Source organism: Nomascus leucogenys, chromosome 12 (genome assembly GCF_006542625.1).
Source record: "Nomascus leucogenys isolate Asia chromosome 12, Asia_NLE_v1, whole genome shotgun sequence".
NCBI lineage: Eukaryota > Metazoa > Chordata > Mammalia > Primates > Hylobatidae > Nomascus > Nomascus leucogenys.
The window spans coordinates 34,963,191-34,983,574 of NC_044392.1; the positions used below are offsets into that span (position 1 = coordinate 34,963,191).

The 20,384-nt window shown below is 41.3% G+C and overlaps 1 protein-coding gene across 1 annotated transcript; it reads left to right on the top strand.

The window, feature by feature from the left end:
* The first annotated feature begins 74 nt into the window (after nt 1-74).
* TADA1 (transcriptional adaptor 1) lies at nt 75-19,932 on the top strand. The gene is made up of 8 exons (XM_003258808.3): nt 75-310; nt 6,634-6,725; nt 6,983-7,048; nt 12,559-12,656; nt 14,066-14,275; nt 16,113-16,264; nt 18,158-18,320; nt 18,726-19,932. The coding sequence occupies exons 1-8, from the start codon at nt 237-239 to the stop codon at nt 18,876-18,878; spliced, it is 1,008 nt and encodes a 335-aa protein (XP_003258856.2). The 5' UTR covers nt 75-236; the 3' UTR covers nt 18,879-19,932.
* The last annotated feature ends 452 nt before the right edge of the window (nt 19,933-20,384 follow it).

Below are 20,384 nucleotides of genomic sequence, written 5' to 3' on the forward strand. Positions count from 1 at the left end.
TGAAGCGGATCACGTGACTCGAGGGGCGGGAGGAAGAGAGCAGAGTTTGGCCGGGCACCTTCCCTACAAAAAGGCGGGCGGAGCCGAAAACCAAACAAACGACTTCTGAGAGATTGGGGGCGGGACTGACGGCGGCCGGCTTAGCTTCCAGAGCCAAGGCCTTCCGCCGAGTTGGTTTTTGGGTTGTTGATCGCGGTGGCCGGGCGGTCTGCGGTCGGGCTGAGACGCGCGGAGCAATGGCGACCTTTGTGAGCGAGCTGGAGGCGGCCAAGAAGAACTTGAGCGAGGCCCTGGGGGACAACGTGAAACAGTAAGAGCTGCCCCAGCACAGCGTCCAGGCCAACACGCGGGTGCTCTCCTGGCCTCGGGCTGCCAGCCCGCCCGGGAGACGCCCGCATCGCCCGGGGGCCTGTGCAGCCTGGAGTCTGCGGCGGCGGGGCTTCGGGGTTTCTCCGGCCGAGGCGGGGCGGGCCACCTGAACTCACCGCCCTGGAGGGACCGGGCCTCCTGGGCGCGTGGGAGACGTTGGCGGGCGCCGTTGCTCGGGACTCTCTGCCCTGGGTGGGGCGGGAGAAGCGCACTTCGCACCCAAGGGCCTGCTGAGCAGGTGCGGGCCCCAGCGCGGGCGTGCGGGATGCGGGAGGCTGGCTTGGGCCGAGTGAGCCGGAGCCCTACGCGCCCAGCCAGAGGGCATAGCGCAGGGCGGCCCGCCGCTGGAGGGCTTCCTGGAGGTGGAGGCCTGTTGAGCTCGTGTGATCTGCTAGGGATTATTGGTAAGCTCTTTTGACAGCAATTTCGTAAGGCAGACGGACCCTCTGGTGAAATCAGAGTCATTGAACACTACACTTATAGTGATGATAGCAGTAGCGGACATTTAAACATTTTAAGCTCTCTAAATATATTATCTAATCCTTACAACAGATGTGAGATAAGTACAGTTGTTATTCCCATTTGACAGATGAGAAGACTGAGACCTAGTGCGGACAAGTAACTCTACAAAAGTCACTGTCAGAGTTGGGACCCACGCTTTTGATTGCCGACTGATGCCTTAGAGGGGCTGTAAAGGATCCCAGAAACACCCAGCCAGACCTTCGTCCAGGTTATGGCAGGGGACCTAGTGCACAGTCAGGTTAGATGCAGAATGGCCAAGGGTAAAATCAGTATCCAGCCAAGGCCAAAGCCAAACAGCAAAAAAGGAACCTTTGGGATACAAGGAAGAGTTTGGAAATTTTCAAAACGTTATTACAACTTTATTTTTCAAAAATATAGGAAGCAAATGTAAACGTTTAAAATTATAGTGCCTGTGTTGTTGCTGGTAGATGGCTTCTCTGGTATTCTACACATTTGCATTACTCAATGGATGCATACTTTTAAATGATGTTGGTGGAGGAGCAATTTGGAAATACTTAATTTTTCCCCAATACTTTCTTTTCATCCTTCTCTGTTCTTTATTATTGCTGGATTGAAATTACTTAGCTTGGATGTCATACATGAATTTTGGAGTTTTTCCTTCATGTGAAATTTTGGGGTGGCAGAGTTGACAGCCTACTTTTCATCCTAACAAGATAATAATGGAAACTATAGAAGGATTAGAATTAAAATCTAAACTGTTATTTTAGCATAATTATTTAATTTTTTGGTGAACATTTATTTACGCCCAGAGATACGTTTCACTTTTTTGGGGGGGATTGGGGTCTTGCTCTGTGGCAGAGGCCGAAGTACAGTGGCCTGATGACACAGTTCACAGCAACCTTGATCTCCTGAGCTCAAGAGATCCTCCCCTGCTGTGAGCCTATAACTGGGACTGTAGGCACACTCCACCAATCCTGGCTAAAGTTTTTTTTTTCAGAGACAAAGTCTTGCTGTGTTGCTAAGGCTGATCTCAAATCCTGGCCTCAAGCAATCCTCCCACATTGGCCTCCCGAAGTTCTGGGATTACAGGCATGAGCCACCACACCCGACTATAATGTTCCACCGAAAATTATCTTTCAATATTCATGTTCACTGTGCTTACTGAATTAGATATTCTTACTTATTTTAATAGGTAAAATTGACAGCTTTCACCCTAATTACTATAGCTTTTTACTTTTGTAATACTGACTGATAAAATTTACCTTTTTTTTTTTTTTTTGAGATGGAGTCTTGCTCTGTCGTCCAGGCTGGAGTGCAGCGGCACGATCTCCGCTCACTGCAACCTCTGCCTCTTGGGTTCAAGCAATTCTCTGCCTCAGCCTCCTGAGTAGCTGGGATTACAGGCACCCACCACCACGCCCGGCTAATTTTTATATTTTTAGTAGAGATGGGGGGGTTTCACCATCTTGGCCAGGCTGGTCTTGAACTCCTGACCTCGTGATCCACCTGCCTCGGCCTCCCAAAGTGCTGGGATTACTGACGTGAGCCACCGCGCCCAGCCAAAATTTACATTTTTAAGCACATAAGAGGCATTTCACTCTGTTCCATCTAGAATGCTTACAAATATTTGAAAGCGAACGTTTACATACCAAAATAAATCTGAAGGACCTGGCTTGTGTATGATTGCCTTTAACCCTGATTAGATGCAGTGGTGACCTCTGTCATCCCATACTCATCAGTTACAGGTTCAGGGCTGCCAAAAGGGTTTTTGAAGTTAGCATTCCTTATTTAGTTTTTAAAGGCCAAAGCCGACTGTCTGATGTTGGTCAAATACTGACGCCAAAGCTAAATTTGGTGCATCTGGAGTGTGAATCCCCACTAAAATGCAATTAAAAGAGATTTTTATGCCAGAAACAGTTAATGGTACCGTATAGTTCTAAATTTGTTTTTCCATTCTCTCATTGTTCTTTTCCCTTCTTCTTAAAAAGTGCCTCTGGGTTAAATAGTCAGTAATACTGTTGTACTGTCCAGTCATTTCTTGTATTTCCTCCATGAGCAGTTTGCTTTGGTTTGCACAACCTATTTAAGTGTGGTCCTTGGTGGTAAGCAAAACATACATGCTTATGCATGGAGGCTGGATATGAGTTATTTGCTATTTATCCAGTGGTCTGAACATCCTTCATGTCTGACTGGTTGGGTTGTGTGCCCAAGCTGCTTCCGGGAAGACATGGGCTTTGCTAGGCAACTCACTTTGTATAGTAGCCAGTAGAATGCCATGTTCAAATAGGTGCCTGATTTCTTTTGAGGATTTGATCATATGTTATTTATTTATGCATTTATTTATTTATTTTGAGAGAGAGTCTCACTTTGTCACCTAGGCTGGATGGAGTGCAGTGATGCGATCTCGGCTCACTGCAGCCTCCACCTCCTGGGCTCAAGTGATTGTCCTGCATCAGCCTCCTGAGTAGCTGGGATTACAGGCGCCCGCCACCATGTCCGACTAATTTTTGTATTTTTAGTAGAGACAGGGTTTCGCCATGTTAGCCAGGCTGGTCTTGAACTCCTGACCTCAAGTGATCCACACCCCCCTTGGCCTCCCAAAGTGCTGGGCTTACAAGCGTAAGTCACTGCGTCCCGCCATGATCACATTATTTAATATTCCTTAGGTATATCCAGTGCTTCGTAGTCTGACCCACTTACACTTCTACCCGTTATTCTGACCTTCACAGGGATTGATTGACTTTGTTTTTGGTATTTGTCGTTAGTCTGTGTTGCTGTAAAGGAATAGTTGAGGCTGGGTAATTTATAAAGAAGTTAATTTGGCTCACAGGTCTGCAGACTGTACCAAAAGCATGGCACCAGCATCTTCTGGTGAGGGCCTCAGGCGGCTTCACTCATGGTGGAAGGTGAAGGGAACCTGCATGTGCAGATCACTTTGGTTTTTTTTTTTTTTTCTGGAGACAGAGTTTTGCTCTTGTTGCCCAGGCTGGAGTGCAATGGCACGATCTCGGCCCACTGCAACCTCCGCCTCCTAGGTTCAAGCGATTCTCCTGTCTCAGTCTCCCAAGTAGCTGAGATTACAGGTGCATTCCACCACACCTGGCTAATTTTTGTATTTTTAGTAGAGACAGGGTTTCATCATATTGGTCAGGCTGGTCTCAAACTCCTGACCTCAGGTGATCCGCCTGCCTTGGCCTCCTAAAGTGCTGGGATTATAGGCACGAGCCACCGCGCCCGGCCTGCAGATCACTTTGTGAGAGGAAGCAAGAAATGGGGAAGGTGCCAGGCTCTTTTTTAACAACCAGCTCTTGGAGAATCTCTTGCAGGAATTCACAGAGTGAGTGAGGTCTCACTCATTACCACCAGGAAAGGTAACACCAAGCCATTGGTGAAGAATCCTCTCCCATAACCCAAACACCTCCCATTAGGCTCCACCTCCACCATTGAGGATTAAATGTCATCATGAGGTTTGGTCAAATATCCAAACTATAGCAGTATTGTTGAGGGAAACAGTCATTTGTCTGTGGCTATACAGTGAGTTAACACAGGGACCAGGATTGGAGAGCAAGTCTTTTAACTCCTGGTAGCTAGTTCTAGCTCTTTGGGCTAAAACTTTTGCCACTGGAGAAAACAGTTTGCGTTATTTTGACAGAGCTTCCTGGTAGAGCCTTGTTTTAGTTCTGGAACATGTTCACTCATTCCAAATATACATTTGCTTCTTATAAAATACTGACATAGGACTTTTAAATAATAGAGTTTTTCTCCAGGTTACTATTTTTTTTTTGTTGTTGTTGTTGGATAGAATGGGATAGGAAAAGACCTTTGTTTTTCTGTGGAGCTTTTATTTCTTCATTCCTGTCCTTTAAAAAAATGTATAAAAGTGTCCACTGTTGGAAAGTTACTGTTGACCTATTGACTAATGAATGTGCAGCTATCAAGGGGAAAGGGTACCAAGCTCTAGAGCTGCACGTGTTTTGTTGTTGAGTGAAATGGGCCTGAAAGATGGCAGTGTCGTGGGTTTTGGGCCACTTAAGACCCCATAAAAGCTATGGGTTTTCTCCTGAAAAACAACAACAACAGCAACAACAACAACAAACATGAACCCAAAGCTTTGCATGCAACTACATATGATCATAGTCAATTACATATAGAGATACTAAGATGACTTGAAGCTAATCCGCACACAGAGGGAGTCCTGCCATGGGCATTATATGGCAGTGAAAATATTAAATCATCCCGTTTAGAAATCTGATTTTTTTTTTTTCCTGTTAGGAACTCAAGTATTGAGTAATTTTTCATCCCATTCCATAAATAAGAAGCAGCTTCCTTAAGTACCAAAACAAGGGTTGTGGATGTGATGTGAAAAGTGACATATTTTACTCTGATTTCTAACACTGTCGTTAAAGTGTAAAAGGTTAAGTCATTTTTTTTCTACCAGTTATCAAGTAATTTTTATTATTAGGTGTTGATTTTCACTTTAAAAACTACCAAGTTTCTCATATCCCCAGGCATTTTCTTTGTGCTGAGATGTTTAGAAACCCATTTTTTTTTTTCAGCCGGTTAGATTGAAAGTTGAGTTTATCTGAAGGGAAGGATGTCATCTAAAACAAATATAAATGACTACTCCCCTCTCCGTTAAACACACACACTTTAAAATATTAATCTTACATGCAGGATTCTGGAGAGTAGGTCTATTAGAAAGGTGACAGTGAGAAACAAGGGTATAGCTATAATAGTTTTGCGCTAAGTGAATCATGAGTCCAATTCTGTGACTACCTGCCAATTCCCTTTTATTTGTTTTGAGACAAGGTCTTGCTCTGTCACCCAGGCTGGAGTGTAGTGGTGTGATCATGGCTCGCCGCAGCCCTGACCTCCTGGGCTCAATCAGTCCCTCTACTTCAACCTCCCAGGTAGCAGGGACTACAGGCATGCACCAACATGCACGGCTAAGTTTTGTATTTTTTGTAGAGAGGGGGTCCTGCCATGTTGCCCAGGCTAATCTCGAACTCCTGGGTTCAAGCAGTCTGCCTGCCTTGACCTCCCAAAGTGCTGGGATTACAGGCATGAGCCACCGCACCGGCCAGTCCCCTTTTAGGGAGGATTTTCCTTTCTTTGTTGGTATTCTGATTCCTAGGTGTATTAGTTTGCTAGGGCTGCCATAATAACAAAGTACCGCAGACTGGTTCGCTTAAACAACAGAAATTTATTTTCTCACAGTTCTGAAGGTTGGAAGTCTGTGATCAAGATGTTGGCAGGAGGCCTCTCTCCTATAGATGACAGCCTTCTTGTTGTGTGTTCACGTGGTTATTTCTTTGTGAATGTATCTGTTTCCTAATTGCCTCTTCTTATAAGGACCCCAATCATATTGGATTAGGGCCCACCCTAATGGCCTCATTTTAATTACTGTTTAAAGGCCCAATCTCCAAATACAGTCATATTCTGAAGTACTAGGGTTAAGGCTTTAACACAGGACTTTTGTGGGGGGACACAATTCAGCCCATAGAACCAGGGAATGCAAAATTTCCTTTCCTGAGAGTTGGAGCATGTATGCTGAACTTGGGGACGAAGCGAAATGTGTTCATGCTGTAGCCTCAGCTACTCAGGAGGCTGAGGTGGGAGGGTAGCTTAAAGCCAGAAGTTCAGAGCTCTGATTGTTCCCCTGCACTCCAGCCTGAGTGACAGAATAAAAAACCCTGTCTCTTTAAAAAAACAAAACAAACAAACAGAAAAAACTAGAAGCAGCCAAATTTGTGGTTCTTAGTATTGTTTCCGCCTCTGCAGATACTGGGCTAACCTAAAGCTGTGGTTCAAGCAGAAGATCAGCAAAGAGGAGTTTGACCTTGAAGCTCATAGACTTCTCACACAGGATAACGGTAAAATAATTATCTGCGGAGTTGTTTTACTATTCTATAGTTTTCCTAGATTTGTAGTGAAGTCTTTTCCCTTTTTAAAAAGTAAAATTTTGGTTTTGTGGTGTATAAGGTTATCTTAATAATGTGGATATTTAAAATTAAGTATAAAGCATGGCAGAATAGGGGATATCCAAAATCTTGAGAAGCTACACCAAAGTTATGATTTCCTTATGTTGAAAATGTTTTGAATTTGATTGTCACTATCTTTCCTTTTTCAGTCCATTCTCACAATGATTTCCTCCTGGCCATTCTCACGCGTTGTCAGATTTTGGTTTCTACACCAGGTAAGGGAGTGGAAATACTTCCAGTGTGTTTAAGTCAGCAAAGCACTAGACTTTAGCTTTCTCTAATAGACACAGCTAGTGTTTGTAAAGCAGATGTTTTTGAACTGCTCAGAAGAGAAGTTTTATTAGGTAGATACAAATTCTTTTACAGAATCTTTTTTTTTTTTTTTTAAAGCAAAAACTCTTTAAGAAAAAGGTATGATTTCTCATGTTCAATTTTTGGCATACATTTTAATTCTTTCCAGTGGAACCCAAACCTCCTGAACCCCTTTCAGTGTCATCCAAAGCTTGAATTTCTATTTCTGGAGAAAAAGTCTGTTCACAAATTAGCTATGCAATTTGATTACAATTTTTGACACCAAACTTTTCTTTGCCAAAATTGAATAGTACAACACCAACATTTCCTCTATAATCTTCATCTTATGATGCCAGCTCCTACATCAGTAAAGTGTTTTTCAGCCAAGCCAGATATGGGACTACTCTTTTCTAACACCCAGAAGGAAGGACTATCTGAATGTTCGTTTTCACAGGCGCCTTCTCCCTGGGTGGTATCGTGTAATCCTAGGCGTGTCCAAGTCCTAGCCCCCGTGGACCCCTGGGTCCGGGCGTGTTATGCTGGGAGAGCTGGGCAAGGCTGCTCTGTGTGCCACCCTCCCTCACAGGCCAGTTTGCTAAATGGGGGAAATGGTGGTGTCCCTCAGAATAGGGCTTGAGAAAGCCAGAAGGCAAGCGAGGAGATAGCCCAGGAACAAGAGGGCGCAGGGTGAGCACCGCGGCAGGGACTGCCCAAATCTACGGAGCCTTGTAAAGCAGGCTATGTCCCTGTGCTTATATTACCTTTTGATATTGACTCCCCACTCAGCTACATTTTAGATTACTTAAGTAAATGAGAAGTGAGGAAGAGGGTGGGAGGTCAGGATGAAGAAGGTAAGGGGGATGAAGAGAGGGCAGTTGGTGTTAGGTGTCCTGTACCTAAGGGATACCTAACTTGAAAGGTGTCCGTAGCGGGGAGGTGGGGGAACCCAGCATATGTTGGGAACCTGGACTTCCACTGTGTTCTTAGGTAAAATAGCACCTGAAAGGTCAAGCTTCAGCACCTGTGTTTGGCAGATTATTGATAGAGAACAAGAGGTAGGGGATAGTAGCATGTTGAGGGAGTAGGTGGAAACGAAACCTGTCACTTTAACCTGAAGAGAAGATTAAGCTATAAGTCACCTCTTTCAACCATCTTATTTTAATCAAAAACAAGTAATTAAATACATTGAAAACATTCCTCATGATAAAAGTCATCCTGGATTTTTAAAAAAAAATTAGGCCAAATGATTTATTCAGTAGTTTTTATGTTTCTAAATTGCAGTTTATATCTATTCATAAGACTACGAAAGTTACCATTACAATTGTGCTTACCAATTCCTGTTGTAGATTAAATTGAAAATTTTTAAGGGCTTAGGATGATTCTGATGATCATATGTCGAAAGCTCATGTTTTACATATAAATGGCTGGTATTTTTTGTCCTCTCTCTCTCTGTTTACTTCTACTGTATGATAAAGAACTCACAGCCAGGGCATGATGGCTCACGCCTGTACTCCCAGCACTTTGGGAGGCCGAGGCGGGCGGATTACTTGAGGTCAGGAGTTCGAGACCAGTCTGGCCAACATGGTGAAACCCCTACTCTACTAATAATACAAAAAAGAAAATTAGCCAGGCGTGGTGGCGCACATCTGTAGTCCCAGCTACTCAGGAGGCTGAGGCACGAGAATTGCTTGAACCTGGGAGGTAGCGGTTACAGTGAGCAGAGATTGTGCCACGGCACTTCAGCCTGGGCGACAGAGTGAGACTGTTTTTTTTTTTTTAAAAAAGAATTCACATAAGATCTCCTAACACCTCGTTCTTTGACCCTCAAAGAAGTCGTTGTTAATGTGTAGTAAACTGTGAGCACTTGCTCGTGGGGTTGTCTTAGAGAACAGTGACTGCCTCCCTCCCCTCACCACACTCATCACCACACATTCTTACACCGTGTCAGATTTTTGATGTGCTATTTAATTTATATACAAGTAGACTTTAGCCATTCCTTTTTTATGTCAAAAGTTAAATCATAATCTATTTTGTTGTATAAAATTTAATTTGATCAGTAAAGCCAATATTGTGAGGATTACATCTTACTTTTTAGGGAAGCATATTGTAAATTGCCACATATGCCAAAGATAAATGGAGTGATCAGAAATAAAAACCCTGGTTGATAAGAGTCAAGAGACTTAGGTTCAAGTGTAGGTTTTGCCACTAGCTTACATAATACAGTTACTTGGGCTTTCAAATTTATAAAATAAGCACAGCAATATCTACCCCATAGGATTATGAAAAAACAGATGAAAGAACTTATAAAAAAGTGATTTTAAAAATAAAAAATGCCAGCCAGACACGGTGGCTCAAGCCTGTAATCCCAGCGCTTTGGGAGGCCAAGGTGGGTGGATCACCTGAGGTCAGGGGTTCAAGACCAGCCTGGCCAACATGGTGAAACCATGTCTCTCCTAAAAGTACAAAAATTATCCGGGCGTGGTGGCAGGCATCTATAATCCCAGGTACTAGGGAGGCTGAGGCAGGAGAATCGCTTGAACCTGGGAGGCGGAGGTTGCAGTGAGCCGAGATTGTGCCACTGCACTCCAGCCTGGGTGACAGACTAATACCCTGTCTCAAAAAAAAAAAAAAAATTGCCAAACAGATGTTGAAGTGGTATTCATAAGTACAGGTGACTGATTTTAATTAGATAAAAACCTTTGATATTCTGAATGGTTGTTGATAGTTATTTTAAAATAAATGAAGAAGCATTTGGATTTTGAGAATGTATTCTTCCATTGAGCACCCCAAACTTCTCAAAATGAAATTAATATTTATTAGCAACAAAGAGAAGATTTCTATTAAAAGTAAAATATAGTTCTTTGTACCTCACAATTTTGGATGCGTTTTCTAGTTTTCTAAGCTAGGCAGGAAAGATGATATTAATAATAATATTTGTGGAGCACAGCACACTAGACACTTTATATGCATTATTTTTAATCCTCACAACAATTCTGCAGGGTAGGTGTTAGCCTGTTTTTATAGATAAGGAAACAAACTTCAGAGAAGAGAAAACAAAACAAAAGAAAAAACTTGCCTTAGGCCTTATCCAGCTGGTATTTGGATGTGTTGGATCAAAACTGAAATCTAAGTGCTACTAAAAAGCCTTCCCTTTTGTCAGGGTTAGGCCTTACCATGCTTTGCTTGGCCACACAGCAGCAGCTGGTAAGCTCTGAGTTTGCAGGCCTGCTCCTTTGCATCATCATATGCATGTCCAGCCTACTTTCCTGTCATCACTTAGTGTCGTTTCATTTATCAGGAAGGGATTTCTTGGGAAAATCATCTAAGATTGGCTGACCTTATCAAGTGAGATCTGTGCATGCCAAAGATAGGAACCTGACTTCCCAAACAGTTCTTTTTAAACTGAGGAATCTGGAATATTTTTTTTTCAAAGCGTTAAGAACGTTTCTTTCCAAAAATATCAAAATTGTAGGAACATTTTACTATGATTATGGGTGATATTTTTCTTTCTTAAAAAATTTTTTGAGTTTTCTTTTTTTTTTGAGGCGGAGTCTCGCTCTGTCGCCCAGGCTGGAGTGCAGTGGCGCTTTCTCGGCTCACTGCAAGCTCCACCTCCCAGGTTCATGCCATTCTCCTGCCTCAGCCTCCCGAGTAGCTGGGACTACAGGTGCCCACCACCACGCCCGGCTAATTTTTTTTTTGTATTTTTAGTAGAGACGGGGTTTCACCATGTTAGCCAGTATGGTCTCGATCTCCTGACCTCTCGTGATCTGCCCGCCTCGGCCTCCCAAAGTGTCGGGATTACAGGCTTGAGCCACCACACCCGGCCTTGAGTTTTCTTTTTAAGTGTACTATAGTGAGGTTGTATTACTTTTTTTTTTTTTTTTTTTAACATTAAACAATATATGTTCATGGTTAAAAAAATATCAATAGCACAGAAGGTTTTATGATAAAAGCTTGTTCCCACCCCTAGACCTATTCCCAAAGGCAACTACTTTTTGTTTTTTGTTCTTCTGGTGGGACCTCTTTAGCCCTCATAGTTGCTTAAATCTGTTTCTGGATTTACTGATTTTAACATCTCTGTCTTATTGCTCTGTGTTTGAGATTTCCTGAACTGCTTGGGCCTTTCTGTTGAATGCATTCTTTAATTCAGCAATTTTAGTAGCATCTTGTTTCATGGATAAACATGTTCTGAAAGTTTTCTGTGGATACCTGTTGGAAATTTATCAGAATTCTTTTGCATTTCCTGTCTAGGACCTCTTTTTTTTTTTTAAGCTTGCTCTTTCTTGTCATGTGAAAGAATATTGTCAAATATCTGGTGATTAATTGTTGTCCTTTTCATGTTTAAGAGTGAAGCATAAAACTGCCTAGAGACTTTGCTTTAGAGTAAGCTGACAGGAAGGCTACTGTAAAACTGGGGGTCTCCCAAATTCCCATATGCAGAGAGCTTTGCTGTAGGGTACCAACATCCATACCAACTACCTTAGTAAATCCCAGAAATTGTGTTCGGTTTAACTAGAGAAGAGTCCTTATTCCCTCCCCACCTTCCTTCTAACCCCCTGCCCCAGCTATTATAAATACCCTGCTCTGTGTCATTCTGTGCATGGGAATGAGCCTTCATGGGCCTGTGACCTGCATTGCACAGAAGGGCCCTGCACTTGGTTTGTACCATCATTATCTTGAAATTCTTAATTTTTGAACACGAGGCTCAGCACTTTGATTTTGTACTGAACCCACTTTTGGGGGTGAGTGAATGGGTTTGTGTGGATGATTTAAGGATATAGACATTCCATTAATTTTGTTTTTAGCCTTACAGATCCCTCCTGGTTTCCACTCACTCACATTCTCCCAATCCGGGTTGTGGGTTTCTTCCAGGCAGGTTGACGTGCTTCTGCCTCACTTGCCACCTTCCTTGCCTAGCCTAGGTTACAGCTTCCATGGATCTGCTTCGCGAGTCTGCACCCTTTTAGTCCATCCTAGAAATTTATTGGCATCTCATCGTGTCTGCCACTCATTTTCCTTTTTAATCTCTGTTGTGCAAGTGTGCCATTTACCTTCCTTACTTTCATATTTTGTAGCATCTTGGGAGAGGAGATAAATACATGTGCTCAGTTCATCATCTTAGACCAGCAAATTCTGTCCTACATCTATAATAATACTACTGCTAATAAACAAAACACCCAATAAACATTAATTGAAAATATAAAAAAATTTGTCTTCCTAAAAAAAGTTTAGTTGCAGCTAGGAAAAAAATGCGATTTGAGAAGATCGATAATTTTATTTAGGGAAGTAGAAAGAGAAGGTTTTGATTTAAGCATTCATTAGTTATTTGCATTTCATGAACATTCCATGCTTTTTACCCCAAATGAAAACAAACTTAGCAGCTATCAGTTGTCATTATTTTTACTTATGGTTATATATTTCTGTCTCCTAGACGGTGCTGGATCTTTGCCCTGGCCGGGTGGTTCCGCAGCAAAACCTGGAAAACCCAAGGGAAAGAAAAAGCTTTCTTCTGTTCGTCAGAAATTTGATGTAGGTTGTTCTTTAATACATCTCGATAATGACTGATTGAAGTACTGGCATGTTGGGACTAGCTTTAGTTTTTAAATGAATATTAAAATACTGGTAGTAGAGTTGAAAAAAAGGGAGTATGATTTGGGAAGAAAAGGGTTTCAAGGATTGTGAGTCCTAGGTGTCTGAATTTTTATAGTTCTTGTTTGTTACTGCTTAAATATTAATGTTATCATTAGTACCTAATGATTTTTCAGTTATTCAAAACAATGCCTTTGTCTCTCCTGTTAAGTATTTTTCTTGAATGAATAATGTTTCTTGGATGAAGACATCTGTCTCAAAGGCTCAGGCAGCCTGGAGGCCTTTGATGGGATCCTGGTGATGCCCAGCTGGGCCCTGAGCCTTTTGAGGACTATTAGAGATGTCATGAAGGCATTTGGCTATAAAATTTGTAAGCATTTTAAGACAAATTGCTTTTTTCAGTGTATATTTAGGGAAAAAAAGCTTCCCCGAAGTAACCCTTTTATAGGTTTATGGAGTATTGATAGCTTTATTGATTAACATCAGTAAACATTTATTTTCACCTTGACTATATGCTTTATATCAGTAAGAATGTAGAGGCCTTTGGGATCTCTAGAGAGAGATGTCTGATTTAAAAATACGTGTTCAATACAAAGTAGTTTTGTACTTGGAAAATGGAAAAATAACTGCGTTGTTTTCATAATATCAATTTCAAACAGGGACAAACCATCTTCACTACAAAATTTTTTTATTAGCCTTAAGCAAAAGCTACTGGGGCATAACTCCCAGTGGTGATGGAGAATATGAATGGGCTATCAGAATCTCCCTGGGGAAGGCTGAGATTTTTATGAATGAAAAAGACTGAGAAAAATAGTCATGACTGTATCTTAGGTTCTGTGTTGAGAATTCTAAGTAGAAAATAACAGCAATTAAATAGTTACACTATATAGCATTATCTTGGAATATTTGTTATGAGATCTGCCATATTGGTTAGCTAGGCTTTTTAAGATTTAATTGAATCATTCATTATATATTTATACTTTTAGAACCTACTTACCGTTAGATTTAAATGCTCTGACTTGTTTGAATATAGTTCAATACTTCTCCTTCTCCCTCAGTTATTTTTAACACAGTGCCATACATTCTGTGATCATCAAGGTATTAATTGAATAGAATAAACTACTACACAAACTACCATTACTCCCCTTAATCCATGTCTTCATTATTACCTTGTATTGGATGTGAATCTGTGATTATTTGTGCATGAATTAACTCTTTTTTTCCTTAACCCCTGTGGTATAGTTTTGGTGGCATTAATTTGTAGGATCTCAACTTCAGTACAGGAGTTTACTTTTGTGTCTTGTTTGCCACTGTAATGAGTAATTTTAAAAAGTTTTTCTTACTCATAGCATAGATTCCAGCCTCAAAATCCTCTCTCAGGAGCCCAGCAATTTGTGGCAAAGGATCCCCAAGATGATGACGACTTGAAACTTTGTTCTCACACAATGATGCTTCCCACTCGAGGCCAGCTTGAAGGGAGAATGATAGTGACTGCTTATGAGCATGGGCTGGACAATGTCACCGAGGAAGCTGTTTCAGCTGTTGTCTATGCTGTGGAGGTTGGTTTGCTGTTGGCAGAAATAATCTTACAGGTTGAATGTGATAGGCTTGTGTGTTGTTTAAAGTCGGTATTGCAAGAAAAGAATCCAAATGTCACTCTGATTTCACAGAATTGTTATTGTTGAAGTTGTTTTCTGTTTTTTTTGAGACAGCATCACTTTGTCTCCCAGGCTGGAGTGCAGTGGCACGATCATGGCTTACTGCAACCTGGAAATCCTGGGCTCAAGTGATCCTCCTGCCTCAGCCTCTCAAGAGCTGGGAGTATAGACGTGCGCCACCATACTCAGCTAATTTTTAAAAAATTTTTTGTAGGTATGGGGGTCTCTCTCTGTTGCCTAGCTGATCTCGAATTCATAGGCTCAAGTGATCTTCCCGCCTTGGCCTCCCAAAGTGCTGGGATTTACATGTGTGAGCCATAGCACCTGGCTAAAAGTTGTTTTCTTTTAAGAGGAGAAACTCATTATAATCCAAATAATTGTCTTCAGTTAATAGACTAAGCTTTTCAGAAAGGTTATTTATGGCATAACTCTTCTGGTTGATCTGATGTTTTGTCAACAGGGGAACGGTTTTTAAGGAAAGAAATGCAATTGAGAATCCTAAAGATTAAAGTCACTTGTTTTTGCTGTGGTACAGCACTGAAGAGTATTAGTCTTGGCATCTGAACAGCAGGATTCTTGTCTCTGCACATGATTTCATTTGTCCATTCATTTTATTCATTTAGTTACTTGACAAAACTAATTTGATGGGGTCTATAATGCACGGGTACAGTCAGGTGACATTGGATTTTCAATTCTCTGAGTCCTATTTTCTTCATCTGTACCTCAAAAATAATAACAGTTGTCCCATGAAGTTATAAACATTAAATGAATTCTGCGTGCAAACCAATTTAAATAGTACAATAATGTCTTGATATAAGTGGATTTTCCTTGGTATTGAAACACCCTGCCTGATGCAGGCTCCCCTACTAATAATGGTAGCCTGGGACGAGTTCTGTCACTCTATTTTCACAGGCTTCCTCAACCTTTTCTTATATACTTGGCTCTCATGAAAGTGAAGAGAAATCAAGTACCTAATTTATTTTGTGTTTATTTCCTACATATCTGTTGTTTATGTGGCTTTTGAGAGAGCCAAGCTTCTTTTCACGCAAGGATTTTGGTTCCAATAATACCAGATCTTAAAACTTTTTGTCCTATTTTAAACAAAGTTTCAACATAGTTTGTCTCTTTTTAAAAAGTCATTTTTGCTCATGCCTGTAATCCCAGCACTTTGGGAGGCTGAGGTGGGCGGGTCACCTGAGGTCAGGAGTTCGAGATCAGCCTGGCCAACATGGTGAAACCTCGCCTCTACTAAAAATACAAAAATTAGCCGGGCTTGGTGGTGGGCACCTGTAATCCCAACTACTTGGGAGGCTGAGGCAGGAGAATTGCTTGAACCTGGGAGGCGGAGGTTGCAGTGAGCTGAGATCGTGCTATTGCACTCCAGCCTGGGCAATAGAGCAAGAATCCATCTCAAAAGGCATTTTTGTGTACTTCTTTTAAAGCCATCTAAAACTCAATTTAGAGATGTAAAGACTTTTCAAATTTCATGTATAGCAAGCCCGTCTTAAAGAGAACTATTAATACATGAAAATAAGCATGTCCCCCTCTTTCCCATACCCTCCTACTCCTTTGGTGTGGCTCCGTGGCTCTTCATGTGAACATTCATTTGGTTCGAGCATATACTAACCTATTCTGTATCTCCATCTAAATGCTAATAAATGTTTTTTTGGTCAATGGAAGTTTTATGATTTGCTTTTAAAGAGGATATCATGCTATTTTTCTTTTCTTATTTTTACAGAATCACCTTAAAGATATACTGACGTCAGTTGTGTCAAGAAGGAAAGCTTATCGGTTACGAGATGGTCATTTTAAATATGCCTTTGGCAGTAACGTGACCCCGCAGCCATACCTGAAGAATAGTGTAGTAGCTTACAACAACTTAATAGAAAGGTAAATGAAGTTTCTTGTGATTTTGTTCCATCTTTTGCTAGTAGTTTATACTCCTCTTATGTAATAGACCATTGTTAAATAATTGATTGTTTTCATAGGTTTAAAGTACCTTTAATAGGAGTACAATTTTATTTTTTAAAGTCCTATACTTGCCTGAGATCTAGTGAATTATTTTGGTACCCTTTTTATGAGAAGTGAAGTTGCAGAGTTTGGCTGCTGCATGCGGGTTTAATGTGCTTGTCTCCCCACCCCGACTTTCTTAGGTGCAATGTAGTAGTGCATAGGCGGTGCATCCTGAGGGCTCCTGAGGGGCATCACCTGCCCAGTGGGGATGTGAGCCTGCTTTCATTTAGAGGCAGGGCCTGTGATTGTTGGGTCACAGCTGGGTGTCTTGGTGGTGGGAGGAGGAGGAGTGGTAGATGTTTCTCCAGGCCCTCATCTGGCTCTTGTAGGCATAAGTGGCCTGTGCCTGGTGTCATCACTTGCTTTTGGCCTCCTGCTGTGCAGACATGGTCTCTCAGCTCACCTCTGGGATTCCTGTGTCCTCTTCCCATTGAGGGCTTCAGGATTTCTCTTTTCTGAGTCACCCCTTTATGAAACAACCTAGATTACTTTCATCCCTGTGTTGTCTTTCTTATGCTTCCATCTCCCTTTGTCCTCCACTTCCCCCAAAGAGAATTTAGTCTGAATTTTAAGCCTTTGGGAAAGGAAAAAAAAACAGTAATGTAATTTTTTTTATGGTTACTGAAGTGACTTGAATTTCTTGTGATTTGCTGGACTTTGCATATCTGGTTCGTTTGGGAGAAGAGAGGTAAAGAGATAACTGGGACTTGCAAGTTCAGAGAAAAAAGTATGTATGACTGGGAAGGGTGGCAGGGTGATTGGTGAAGTAACAGGAAGGGAAGGCAGGAGGTGTAGGTGGGAAAGCTAAGAGAGTTGGATAGAGAGAGTGTTGATACCACATGTGGGAGTTTGTGCCAGTGCCCATTTCATGACTCTGAAGACCTTTACAGGGGTCATGGGCCTATTTTAACCCATCTTAAACTGGTTTCACTGTTTAGATTGCCATATGTGGTGATTTATTGTCTGAATCACATTCAGGCGTATCTGTTTGGGATCATTCTTCTCTAGAAAAAAACAAATCCCCAAAAGTGGCTTCTTGTAGTGGGTGATGCTGGGAGCAGCGTCTGGCGCTGGCGGGACTCCCAAGCCCTCTTTGCCCTGCTGGCCAGTCTCTGAGGGCTTTTGCCTTTCTATTGGCCACTTGTTACTGTAACAGGGCTGCTTTTGTCTGATGCTTCAGTCCCACGCTGACGTTCCACTGTGCCTTCCTCTGAGTTACTGCTTTACTCTTTTGTTTTACCTCTAGATATGTCCTCAGCATTGTGTAGGTTATCTCCTACTGGGTTATGAAGTAAAAACTATGTCTGACTTCTCAGTTTGTATCTAGCTCTATTTTGGGAAATTGGCAGGTTCTGGATTAATTTTCCCCACTCTCCATTTTTGCCTGTTGCTTCTGTGCTATGTCTTCTTTTCTTCTCATTTATTTTAGAACCAGTTGTCTCCAGTACCATTCACCTCCCTCTTTACGTTATTTGTTTTGAATGTTATATTCCTGTAGTTAGGTCTATTAGTTTTTTCAACTGGAAGTTCAGTGTCCTGAGCTAGGTAAATATTTTAACATTGTGGAAGAAGGAGGGTAAATATAGTTGTATTACGTTTTATTTCCAGCCTTTAAAAATTAAAATTACAGACTATTCGTGTCTGCAGGAGTAGACATTGAATGGATTTCTAATCCAATTAAAGATTTTTTAAATAAGATTCTAGCAGGCCACTCCTGTCCTTGCTCAGTTATCTCCATGCTGGGACTATTTCTGAAATTTTTATTTTCAGCCCTCCAGCTTTTACTGCTCCCTGTGCTGGTCAGAATCCAGCTTCTCACCCACCCCCTGATGATGCTGAGCAGCAGGCTGCACTCCTGCTGGCGTGCTCCGGAGACACTCTACCTGCATCTTTGCCTCCGGTGAACATGTACGACCTTTTTGAAGCTTTGCAGGTAAGTCTTGGCTCCTTAAACTTTACCTAGATTTATGGGTAGGTTAAAAGATTCTTTAAGTCTACAAAGGTATTCACTGGTTTTTTCCACTTCTTGGCTTCGTGTTTTTCAGTTTTGTCTGTTATAAAAGCCATTATTAATACTAGCCTCATTTTTCAAATCCTGAGCCCATCTTCTATCTCCCCAATAAAGAAAGAAAAGAAAAAAAAATCCCTTGTTCTCCTATTCCTGTTTCAGAAGCTTGTTATTTCCTTATTTTATTGTTATCTAATTGGTGATTCATTTTAGTGTCTGACTGAAAGTTTATAGGTGGTGTGTATGTTTTGTTGATGTAAACCCTTTTATATGTCAGAAAAGTAAGTCTACTGAAGTATAATTGGACACACGTTAATTTTTTAATCCCAGGTACACAGGGAAGTCATCCCTACACATACTGTCTATGCCCTTAACATTGAAAGGATCATCACGAAACTCTGGCATCCAAATCATGAAGAGCTGCAGCAAGACAAAGTTCACCGCCAGCGCTTGGCAGCCAAGGAGGGGCTTTTGCTGTGCTAAATTAGGATTTGAGGGTGTGGGACCTTCACCAAATTCATTGATTACTGAAAATTGAATGTTTTTTGGGTCCACATTTCAAGGCTGAAGTGTATAGTGTATATATAACCTTTCCTATGGAAATGTGACATTGAGTACATTTTGTGTCGCTATTGTGAAGCCATTAATATAAATCTTTGGTAATGACCCATATCTCTGTATTATGTGTTCCCAGTTGTGGGAGCAGGCGCTAATGAAATCCTGTGCCTGGAATGGAGATATTTAGGTACCTGAGGCTTAGTGTCCTGTGGTCTGCATGTAAGACAAATGACATCCTAGAACAAAGAAGCTGTTGTAACTTAATCCCCGATCAGCAGGATATCTGTGTGTTCAGTGACATCATACATTCTGTATCTGGAAGTCTAAAATTTCTGCCTTTCTCCTAAAGAATGTGTTCTTGCATTTTGGTTGAAATAACCTACACAGTGTTAAAAATCAGATACCTCCTTTAGTGACCAGTTGAAATTTTAATAGCGATAGGTAGCCCCTGAGAAATTTATCACTATAACTCCACAGGAAATACGACTTGGAAGTGCTCTGTGTACTAAACAAAATAAAGCCCCTCTTTGCATTTAAAACCAAAGTCAAAACAAAACTCATGTAATGCAATTAATTAACTTTGTCTTCCCATGACTCGTTTTGTTAAATATGCCCAAAAACTTAGATTGGCAGTTTCTTCAGTTAATTATTCCTATAGAATGTATTTTAAGAAATCTATACAAATTGGATATATGCTTGGTAATTCCCCAGTTTCTAGGAGGTACCTGTTTCTACCGTTTCAAGTGATAAAGTGAAAATAATTTACATTCGATAGCGTTAGATAACAAACCTACTTTTTTTAAAGAGATATGTTGCTTTTCACTTAAGGGATAGTGTTGATAGATAAATTAGAATGTATAGATAGGTTTGTGAAAGTCTAAATAATGGCTGTATAGATATGTATATATGGTTCACATATCTGGATCTGTGTATTTGATTTTGTACTTTAAATGTGACAAATAAACCTTTTGGGAGAAAACTTTGTTGTTTATTAGACATTATAAGGAATACTGCCTTCTACAGAAATATGAAAATTGCCTGCTTTATGAGGGCTTGGCAGAGACTTCTCAAAATAATGTACTAGATGAGAAAGATTAAAAAGCAGATTCCAATTAAGGTATGTCATTTCTTTTTTTTTTTTCTTTTCTTTTTGAGATAGGGTCTCACTGTCACCCCAGCTGGAGTGCTGTGGTGTGATCATGGCTCACTGCAGACTGGACCTCTGGGCTCAGGTGATTCTCCCATCGCAACCTCCTAAGTAGCTGGGACTACAGATTCACACCACCATGCCCGCCTAATTTAAATTTTTTTTTTTTTTTTTTTTTTGTAAAGACACGGTTTTACCATGTTGCCCAGGCTGGTAATGAACTCCTGAGCTCAAGCAATCTGCCCACCTTGGCCTCCCAGAGGTTAGGATTACAGACCTGAACT